This window comes from Anguilla anguilla, chromosome 11 (genome assembly GCF_013347855.1).
Source record: "Anguilla anguilla isolate fAngAng1 chromosome 11, fAngAng1.pri, whole genome shotgun sequence".
In the NCBI taxonomy this organism is placed as follows: Eukaryota; Metazoa; Chordata; class Actinopteri; order Anguilliformes; family Anguillidae; genus Anguilla; species Anguilla anguilla.
The window spans coordinates 1857650-1869019 of NC_049211.1; the positions used below are offsets into that span (position 1 = coordinate 1857650).

Here is an 11370-nt window from a genome sequence, read left to right on the forward strand (position 1 = left end):
TAACCATCTGGAAAACAATTAAGACTTTGAAGACAAAGCAAATGACAAGGAGCCAAACCTGCATTGTGTTAACACATTTCAGGAAATTAAACACGTGTTCAGGAGTCTATTGATTAACTTCAGCCTTTCAGTTGGTCCAAAAAGTTTATTACCTCTTTTATGTAATTGTTTGCAATATTTCACCGTAAGCACAAAATGAATATGGGAATTTCGTTCTTTGTGGCATGCATAGCTATTTCTGACATTATCAGGGTAAATAATGTTTCTAAACATGAAAAGCTCCTTATTAAGAAAAATCAACTTTTTTCTGGCATTACAATTGTGGTTGGAACGAAAACCAGCATACACGGGGGCGACATAGCTCAGGAGGTAAGAGCAGCTGTCTGGCAGTCGGAGGGTTGCCGGTTTGTTCCCTGCCCTGAGCGTGTCGAAGTGTCCCTGAGCAAGACACCTAACCCCTAATTGCTCTGGTGAATGCGAGGCATCAATTGTAAAGCGCTTTGGATAAAAGCGCTATATAAATTCAGCCCATTCAGTCTATTTACTCCAGCACCAAGGCTGTAGAGCACTGGTTCACAGCACAATTGCAATCCTAGGAATTTGACAAGCTATTATTTTTTCTTAATTAGGTGCTTTTCATGTTTAGAGGGATTGTTTACCCTCTTAAGCCACATTATGTCAGAAATAGTTATGAATGCCATGAAGAAGCTTCCCATATTCATATTGTGCTACATTGCAAACAACTAAATAAAAAAGGTAAACAATTTTTAACTGAACAAACTAAAGACTGAGGTGAACGAATTGGCTTCCTACAGTGAAACTGTGACAACAATAACTAACCATCTGGAAGATAATGAAGAATTCTGAGACAAAGCAAATGATAACCTGCTATTGTGATGAATGCCAAAGCACTTACTGAAACATATTAGTCTATGGGTGACTCACACTGTGTGGTTCAGTTCCGGTGCACAACATGACACCTGACAATATGTTTTCAACTTCAAAAAAGCCAAGCTATCACATACAAAAACACTCTTCATTTGTTAAAAAAATTCAGTTCCCAAAAATCTGTCTGCATACCAAATAATGATATCGAAATTATGCCCAGTACAACTAAACTAAACCAATGAGTCACAGAAATTTAACAAAGCCATTTTCAGAAGCAATGATGCCCACATACTCCTACATTGGCTCAAGTAACTTTTTTCATTCACCGTTCCATCTGAAGAGGATGTACTCTGAGAATGTGCAGCATTCGGGAGATGCATTGTGGGAAAGTTATGGGTGGAGATGCCGGCTGTTGTGATTCTATAACTGACCACAGTTTTAAAGGCTGTTATTTTCAGTTCAACCCTTTTCACTCAGCATATCTGAAATGTTCCGCAAGGCCTTTCAGACCTGTGCAATTTCTGCGCATAAAAAAGGTTCATAAAACGTTGAATATGCGCCTGGTTACACTACAGCACCCCATCGAAGCCATCCGAACAGCAGAACATGGTATTATAGACTGTAGCAAACTGTTTAGAGTGGAGAACACAGACAGTGACCGTGTGCTCATCCAAGCCTTCGTACGCCAGGTGCTGGATTAACAGAGTGCTATGAAGACGAGAGAAATATCCACACACTGGAAAATTAAAGCTCCCTCTTTTTACTGCAACACTTCCACCAAAAATAATCTTCCCCGGGCAAAGAAAAAAAGTTTTGAGTGGAAATATGGTTCAAGGAAAACCAAAACAATACGCAATAAAACTCCTGGACCCGGACTAGGGGCGTATTCAAGAGCACCAACATGTTATGAGAACTTAGGCTGAGAAGTGCGGTAGAATGAAAGGAACCCGCCTGTAAACTGTGGCCAATCATCTTCTTACAACTACTTTATTCCGACCTATCAGAGTCAATAATTCTCGCCCACAGGACACGCCCACGCAACAGGTGACGAGGACCGTTTCCAAACATAGCCAAGCCCTTCGGTGTGGATTCCACTGAACAGAACGTTGGAAATGTGCCAGAATGTTCCTCATATTTTAAAATGTCCTGCTTCCATCGTGCCATATTTCTCGTTTATCCTGCAGTGATGTCGTAAGACTAGATGACCTCATTTCCTCTGCTCTTGGAGTCGCTCTCTGTGTGAATCCGTGTCAGGCATTTCATAGCATGCGTTCAGTCGACGCTCTCATTCAGAGTGACTTACAATACAGCACCTTATATTCAGCGCTCAATTCAATTCTACTTTATTTCTGCAATGCTTTTCACTGACCACAAAGACACTACACTGAAAAACGGAAGTAAGATAATCAACACCGTAAAGGGATGCAGGGCGTTAACTAATCACAGCACACCGGCACAGCAAAAAAAAAAACAAACAAAACAAAAAAAACATTTGAGGTCACAGGACAAAAGAGGCAGTGGCCAATAATCAGCCTTCTGTTTTCAGCTTTAAAATGGCGGCGTAATGCTGGAGGTAAAAAGGCACAGTCATAAAGCAGGAGTCGCGAGTCACAGCCACCCGAGCATCGGCCCCTCCCCTGGTTCTTCTCTGTCTGACTTTTGTACGTCACCGTGGATAAGAGGGTCCGCTAAGTGATTGTAATGTAAGACTTAAGTAAAAAGACCCTTTCATGTCTTCCTTTATAAATGGCCTAGCCCCCCCCCGACCCCCCTGAGCACTGTCAGAAAGGCAGACCTTGATGACTAACCCCCAGTGTTCGCTCGGGTAAGAACAGCGTTCAGATCGTATGGCGTGATAAGCACTCTTGGTTTTCACAGTGACAACATGAGCAGCTTGGAAACCCAATCTTACAAAGAGGTACAGCGCCTGTCACCCCCCTCCCTGCTCAATCCCCCCCCCCCCTAACCCAGGCGGGCAGGTGGGATGTGTGAGTCTGCCCCCCCCCTCCCCCAGGTTAGGAGAGGGGCCCAAGGGAGCGTTCATGTTGACCTGGTCGATAATGGCGCCATTGTGCATCTGATCGCCAGGGAGAGGGCAGGATGGCAGCAGAGTGTTCAGCTTCAGAAACATCCGGAAAAAAAAGATCTGCAGCTCCAGTATCCTCTGATGACAAGACAGCAGGTGGGCTACTGGGTGGCTCATCCTGTTAAGGCCCCACATTCTGGTATCTGTTAAGGCTCTGTTCTAGGGTATGGATGGGCTCTATGGTCTGTTTCTGTTAAGGCTCTGTTCTAGAGTATGGATGGGCTCTATGGTCTGGTATCTGTTATGACTCTGTTCTAGTGCGTGGATGGGCCCCATGGTCTGGTATCTACTCTACAATGGGTTAAAGCTGTATTACCTTGCTCCCGAGGGGCCAGCTTGCTGGAGTCGGATCTGAGCCGCTCAGGGGTGGGGGTGACCCCCTGGGGGGGCGCAGACATGGGCTGCCGAGAGCCGGGGCCGGTCTCCCTGACGACCAGCGGAGTCGGTTGGTCTTTGCCGGTAGCGTCCTGGACCACCCGCGCGGCCTGGAGGTGGAGAGGAGAGGACAGCCATGTCACGGGAGGTTATCGCATCAGGTAGAAAATGGCTTCCCAACCCTGTTCACTCCAACCCTAACAAAGCCACACCCCATTCAGCAGCTAGAGATCTCACAGCTGCATCCAGACGGTGGTTGCAGGTTTGATTCCCACCTAATGCATAGCCGTTGTACAAATGCGTTTTGAATTCTTTGTCCTGAGCGTTCCATTTTTTTTGTAGATTTCAGTGACACTGTGCAGCCAAATTGGTAGCATCATTATTTCCACTATTTTTCCATTATTTATCTCTTATAGCTTTGGCATGGTTGAGGGCTGGGCTTACCAGTGCTGGTGTTGGTGCCGGTGTTGGCGTTGGTGTTGGTGCTGATGTCACTGGCGGTGTTGGTGTCGGTGCCGGTGCCGGTGCCGGTGCCGGAGCAGGCTGGATCTGCAGGTTGACCGCGGTCAGCTGAACGGGCTGGGATTTGGGCGGGGCTTGGGAGTGGAAGATGGTGGCCTGGTGCGCTGGGACAGGCAGTTTGGGCAGAACCGGGACGGCGCACTGGGAGGCGGGGCCAGGCTGGATCGGCAGGGCCTGAGCCGGGAGCTGTAGCTGGGCCTGGTTCTGGTTCTGGTTCTGGAGCAGGGGTGTTGGACCCCGCTGGGGCTGGATCACAAACTGCTGCTGCTTGTGCTGCTGCAGCAACTGGTGCGGCTGGATCTGTGTGTAAGCTACAGCACACACACACACACACGCACACACACGCACACACACACACACACACACACACACACACAACACTACGCTCAGTATATTACAGTGGCAGAGGCCAAGCACAGGGGAGCAGTTCAGCCCAACACCGAAATGCTGCACCTTTTGCAGATGTTGTTTTCTCGAGCGCAGTCCATATTAGGAAGTGTAGAGCCGCGTTTGTCCGCGGTCCAAACGCAATAATGGCAACGTGACCTTGGAAATTAAAACGCTGGCAACAGAAAGCGGGACTATTGTGCTGGTTTTTTTATTTTAAAAACCTTTCATGGCTGCACCGGTCACTTTCCCTCCTGCTGTTTGTATGAAAGCCATTACAGAGCTGCCTCACATCCTGAGTCTGACCTGCTCCGCCGCTCTCATTGTTCAGCGAGGTGCGTAGCACGCTCTCTGGGCCAATCAGTGAGCTGGGTCAGACGCTGGGTCACACGCTGGGTCACGTGCTGGGTCACACGCTGGGTCATATCCAGTCCGCCCGCCGTCTCGATAGCGAAGTTCAGACACTACACTCAGTCATCTGTCACGCTGTGCGCCTGTTCTCTTTGGGATATATATTTCTCGGAATATTACGTTGAGTCTAAATTTATTCAATTCCAAGTGCGGTACCGCTGACCATAAATGTGGTCTGTAGTTTCATTGCCAGCTTTTTGGTGGAAAGAGTTTTATATTTATATGTGCCTATGCCAAATTTTTTATTTTTTATTTTTTATTTTTGTACATAAATCCAACCACACAGGGCTTGTGAATGCTAGAGCGTAGAGAGAACTAGCAAATGGCTTCAGGAACAACAGAGAAATGGATGTAGGAATGATGGATGGAAAGTTTAATCTTTTGTATGTGTATGCAAGAAACATGCAAAACAATTAATAAATAAAAACATAAAAATGGATCGATCAATTTACATTTTTTTTCATTAATCACCATATTACAGAAGCAGAGGGGGACGGTAACGGAGGTTAGGTTTAAGAGTTAACATCACTCTTCCGCATTCCCCGAGTTGAGGAAATGTAAGGTACTGTAGCTGTGGCCCAGGAGAAGCTGCGCTGTTCTCTGTTCTCTGAACACTGTGCGCAGCCATGATGCGAAATCATGAGGCTCAAACACAAGAATTCTTTCCGATTATGGAACGATGACTCACGGGGCTCCTCCCTGTCCTCGCCCATCGCTTTCCTAATTCAGAGCGAAACTGCGTCTTTCAGCAGAGTCCTGGAGCATGCCGGTGCGGGGGGGGGGGATTTCCAAATCTGTGGGTGTGAGGTGGGATGACTCAGGCGTCCCACAGGCACACTGCTCTCCGCTGTCGGACGGGACTGAGTCAAACGCTGGGATCCCCCCCGCACCCCGCCACCCACCCCCCCCCCCCCCCCCCACCCCCCCACTACATTTCCCAGCATCCCGCGGGCACCGGCTATGCTTAGACTTGAAAGCTGTGGGTGCCGGTCTTGGCCCCACCTACATCAATAAGCAATTACACCCCCCCCCCCACCCCCACCCCCAAATACAAAGTGCCCTGGCACACCTCCAGAGCAGCGCTTACTGGAAACAAAAGCCAAGCTCCTCCCCACCTCTCTGCATTTGCCATCCAGGGAAGCTTCTGGAACTCATCTCTGGAGAGTCATCTCCATTTCTGACCCTGAGTCTACAAAGCGCTCTGCAGAGGCAGTGCTGTGCGTCGTCATGGAAACCACATCGGATCATGGTAAATTCTGGAAACTTCCCACTTTCTCATAGTGCCTACGCCTGAGTGCTGCTTCTATTCTGACACCACCCACGGGCCAGTAGCGGACGAATGTGGGCGGCACCAAGCAGAAACCCGGAACCCCGACTGCAAAACCCCAGAGGCGCTAATTTAGCATCGGCAAGCGCCATTCAGCAGGAATCCAGGCTGCCGGTCTGTGCACCTGGTCTTCCTGAGTCTGCCTGACCCAGCTTTAACCCTGACCCTAAAACCAACCTTAAGCCTGACCCTAAACCCGGCTTTAACCCTGACCCTAAAACCAACCTTAAGCCTGACTATAAACCCGGCTTTAACCCTGACCCTAAAACCAACCTTAAGCCTGACCCTAAACCCGGCTTTAACCCTGACCCTAAAACCAACCTTAAGCCTGACTATAAACCCAGCTTTAACCCTGACCCTAAAACCAACCTTAAGCCTGACTATAAACCCGGCTTTAACCCTGACCCTAAAACCAACCTTAAGCCTGACCCTAAACCCAGCTTTAACCCTGACCCTAAAACCAACCTTAAACCTGACTATAAACCCAGCTTTAAGCCTGACCCTAAACCCAGCTTTAACCCTGACCCTAAAACCAACTTTAAGCCTGACCCTGAACCCAGCTTTAAGCCTGACCCTAAAACCAACCTTAAGCCTGACTATAAACCCAGCTTTAACCCTGACCCTAAAACCAACCTTAAGCCTGACTATAAACCCGGCTTTAACCCTGACCCTGAACCCAGCTTTAAGCCTGACTCTAAACCCAGCTTTAAGCCTGACCATTAACCCAGCTTTAAGCCTGACCCTAAACCCAGCTTTAAGCCTGACCCTGAACCCAGCTTTAAGCCTGATCCTAAACCCAGCTTTAAGCCTGACTATAAACCCGGCTTTAATCCTGACCCTGAACCCAGCTTTAAGCCTGACTCTAAACCCAGCTTTAAGCCTGACCCTTAACCCTCACTCTCTTCAAAGTGTTTTCAGATCTGTCGGGACCCCCTGTCCTGCTCATGGTGCCTCATACATGGAACCCTTAATTAGAGAGGGGTGCGGAGCTCCCCGCTGCTCTGGAACTCTAATGAGATTCTCATGCAGGGTGGAAGTGCCCTCCCCGCCCCCAAATAAATAAATCAGAACCACAGTCTGCTACTCAACTACCCGCCCCCCCCCCCCACCCCCCAATTCATCTAAGTGTTTAAACAGCCAGGGGTAGCCCCACAATATTAAATCATCCGACCGCCTCTAGTGAGCAACAGGAAGTGATGTATACATATCACAGCGACATCGTTTCACATCTTTATCGGCAGAACTACAGCCCACATAGCCTAAACAACACAAAAGAAGAAGCCTAGCGCTCATGAATGTTCGCTGCACTGACATCACGTTTATGTCGCGTGGCATAGCTGCAGTTCCACCTGACAGACGCGAGAGCGCAGAAATAGACCCCCCCCCCCCGCCCCTCCTCCATGTGTTCGCCGTACAGCTGAACGTGCATCCAGCCGGCACACAGAACAGCCTTACACCGTGTGACGCGCAGTGTAGGTGTGATAGCTGTGATCTGGGCTCAGACTGGTATCCAGCTCATTAGCGTGATGCTACGCAGGCACTCGTCCCTGCATGGGAAAATCAGACAGACGACAGATCTACAGCGTTCAGCCACCCGCGCGCTGGCCACAGACACAGTATGGGCTAGGGTCGTGTCCGGAACAGCTTACTTACCTACTACTGAGTATACAAGTTGCATACTCAGTAGTAGGCAAGCAGGCAAGTACTGAGTATGCAAGTTGTATACTCAGTAGTAGGCAAGCAGGCAAGTACTGAGTATGCAAGTTGTATACAAGTTGCATACTCAGTAGTAGGCAAGCAGGCAAGTACTGAGTATGCAAGTTGTATACAAGTTGCATACTCAGTAGTAGGCAAGCAGGCAAGTACTGAGTATGCAAGTTGTATACAGGTCGCATACTCAGTAGTAGACAAGCAGGCAAGTACTGAGTATGCAAGTTGTATACAAGTTGAATACTCAGTAGTAAGCAAGTTAGCTGCTTCCAACCCAGCCTCAGTCATTAGCTGGCTGTGCCTTTGCCCTGTCAGGAATGGGACGGGTTCTAAACCTACACTACACAAGCTTCTCTAAACGATGTACCCGGTCCCCACAGGTGACTCCTGGTCTGTTTACTTAATGCAGCGTTAAAATACACAAAATATGCACACAGACGCACATGCGCACACACACATACTGTATGTACACGCAGAGGTGGAAAGTCCAGGGGTCAGAAAGTAAAAGTCCTGCCGTGTGTTTCTTTGACCCATGAACTCCACCCAGCTGATTTCACTCATCTTCAGCCCGGATGTAGAACTAATATGTGCTAATTAGCAAAATACTGGGGAGGAATTTTTACCTTCTGAACCTGGATTTTCCACCTCTGTATACATGTACAAATACACACCAGCAAATGCAAACACGCTCACAGACGTACATATGTGTGCACTGGCATATATAAATATCATGTCATTATTCTCATGTGCGCACACACACACACACACACACACACAAAACGCACGTTCAGAGTTGACAGGCAGACATAACTCAGACACACACAGCCAGCTGCTAACGGGCTGGCGTTCACGGCCGAACACTAAAGAGGTTCCCCTCCGCTAACCGAAACGCGCAGATGAAAGGAACCACCTTTCTCACAGCGTGAGGCGTTTTAAAGACCAGCCGCGTCACCCCCCCAGCCGCCGCCCCCCCCGCCCCCCCCCGGCCCCCCCCCCCACCCCCCCACAACCACGCTTAACGACCAGCGGACGTGTGGAGACACGCTGGAGATGGAGCGGCACGGAACATATCGAGCGGCGGTTTTTACTCTGCAGTTGAAAGCCCTCGATGGGGGCGTATTTTAAGAGCGCAGATGACCCAACACACAGATGTGTAATTGCAGGTTTGAATTTCACAGAAGCGACCGGCGGCAGTGTGTGCTCCCCACTCGCTGGACGGGTTCCTTCCACATAAAACCCTCGCCTGTAGGAACACAGCCTGCTCGCTACTAAAACACACACTGTCACTGAACACCGGCAAAAATCCTGCTGTTTCACTATAGCAAGGGAAAAATAAATGAGTGTTATAATTAGCAGCAACTAATTAGGCTTGCATGTAGCACACATTGTAAAAAGCCTTCCTACACGTTTACACCAATTTAAGGGCCTCTAAAATTATAGTCCTGCCGACCCAAATGCAAGGACCCCTGTACAGCACACTATATCATGAGTATTGGCCGTCAATGAAGTTCCATCACACTCTAAACCCGAATCATTCAGAGGAAGATGATCTAGACCAGTTTTTAAGGCCATAATAAATTTTTTTTTTTTAACGGGCAAGTTCTTTTACGACGAGGGTCAGAAAATCTTTGATGTAGTGTAAGGTTCTGGTGGTCGGATGTTTATTTTTATAGTGTGGTGCTTTTAAGTATTTGGTGTTACTTCCCTGAATCTGAGGACTTCCGTGGAATTCCGTGGAATTCTGTGGAATTCCGTGGACCGTGCAGAACTCCGGGGGGACTCACCGGGAGTAATGAGGTGGTGATTGGTCACGGACGTCACGTTCCGGCTCACGTTGACCACGCGGGTCACCAGCTCGGTGGGGCCCTCCCCCTTCCTCACGCCCCCCTCCGCGAGGGCCTCGTTCCCCGGCCCTTTCCCCCCCGCCCCGGGGCCCTGCAGCCCCTGCCCGGGGGTCTTCAGCTGGGCCGGGGGTGGGGGTGGTGCCAGGCCGGACAGGGACAGCTGGGGGCCCGCAGGGGTCTGTTTGAGGCTCAGGCCCTGGATCTGGGGCTGGGAGGTAGAGACCGCTGGCGCCCCCTGCTGGCTGCGGAGGGCCAGGTTCTGTACCTGAGAGAGAGGGAAGTGCAGTGCAGTAAACCCTTCACAGGCAGAATCATGCAGAGTCAAACCTCAGGACCACTGAATCACTACAGCTGACGGGACTTCAATGCCCTCTAGTGCTTCAAAAGAACATCACAAGTACAGTGTGTGTGGGTGTGACCATGTGTGTGTGTGTGTGTGTGTGTGTATATGTGTATGTGTGTGTTTAAGCATGTGAGGGTGCATGTTTGTGTGTGTATGTGTGATCATTTGTGTGTGTGTGTGTGTTTCAGAGCATGCGTTACCTGCGCTGTGGCGGCTTGTCCAGCAGGCTGCGCTGTGGCCTCAGGCTGGACGGTGGCGACGGTGGCGGTCGGGGTGAAGATGAGCTGAGAGGACAGAGGAAGAGCAGGTCTTACACTTCTACACCTCTCAGGAGGGAAACCCCTTCAAAAACTGTTAAAAAAAACTGCTTTGGAAACTGTTTAAAAACCGCTTTAAAGACCCTGTAAAAAACGTTAAAAAACCGTTTTAGAAGCCACTTTAAAAACCCGCTGGACAGGCTCTCTCTCTCTCTCCGCACGCGCTCACACCACACTGAGCGTTTATCTGAAAGGCTCGCGTTCCTCTGCGTGAGGCAGCTGCTGTGGGTGAGCCTCGCACCACCTCAGTGCCGTCAACTGTTGCTATGCGAGGATGGTAACACAGTTTTTTTTAACATCTCAGAATGAATCCCTGCGTTAAGGAAGCGCACCCACCTCGCCTGCCTTAACACCGGGATCATCACCAGCCTGCTGAACACGCAGCTCTCCTCCCAGCTGTGTCTTATCGGTACCATGAACACTAGCACTGGCGAATGCTGAACAACACAAAGACTCATTCCCCTTCAGTAGTTTCTTTAATCCGTGTTTGCATTTAAACCAGCCAGACCTGAAGGCTCTCTCTCTCTCTCTCTGAAGATCACCTGTTCCGTAGAACTCAGCCATATTTTAAAATGTTTTTATTTAAGGTTTATTTTTGCGTGGAGGTCCTCCTGATCCCAAGCTCTCTCGTTCAGAGGAGGCCTGCCACTCTTGGCACTTCTCTCCCGAGGGATTATGGGAGTGCGAGTTTCACACTCATATCTCTGTGATTAATGAGAGGAACAGCTTTTCCACGGTTTCGGTAGCAGAGACAGGGACCCCTGGGGTCATTCAGGAACAGAGCAGGAAACAGATGTTTTCCCTCCGAACGCCCTGTATTTTTTTATCATGATATATAATTACGCTCATTTTTTTTTATTTTACCCCCACCGTTAACTGGAACCGTTTTCAGTGCAGATTGACTGTTCTGGGAGCCCCAGGAGTGAGATCTCAAACGGGCGAAACGGAACAAACTGCGGCTGCCTGCTCAGATCCTCCGTTTGAGTGACAGGGGATCCTGGAACGGCCATGCCTGGGCGGTGAACGGTGGCGCTGGACCAGGATATCCCGGTCGTTAGCGTGAAACGTGAGCGTGAGCCCAGGTTATTATGGTTGGCCTGCATTCTTATTATTAATCGCCATTTCCTTCAGTCTCATGTTCCATACTGCTAGACACGTCC

General features: G+C 49.3%; 1 protein-coding gene across 3 annotated transcripts in view; it reads right to left on the minus strand.

Moving 5' to 3' along the window:
- Positions 1–11370, minus strand: part of LOC118208442 (polyhomeotic-like protein 2) — a 64782-nt gene that overhangs the window by 7814 nt on the left and 45598 nt on the right. For all 3 annotated transcript variants that reach the window (XM_035383136.1, XM_035383135.1, XM_035383134.1), the window contains 4 exons: positions 10094–10177; positions 9491–9815; positions 3794–4182; positions 3291–3459 (listed from right to left, as the gene is read on the minus strand). In XM_035383136.1, coding sequence (XP_035239027.1) covers positions 3291–3459; positions 3794–4182; positions 9491–9815; positions 10094–10177 — 967 coding nt within the window. The remainder of the gene's footprint in view (positions 1–3290; positions 3460–3793; positions 4183–9490; positions 9816–10093; positions 10178–11370) is intronic.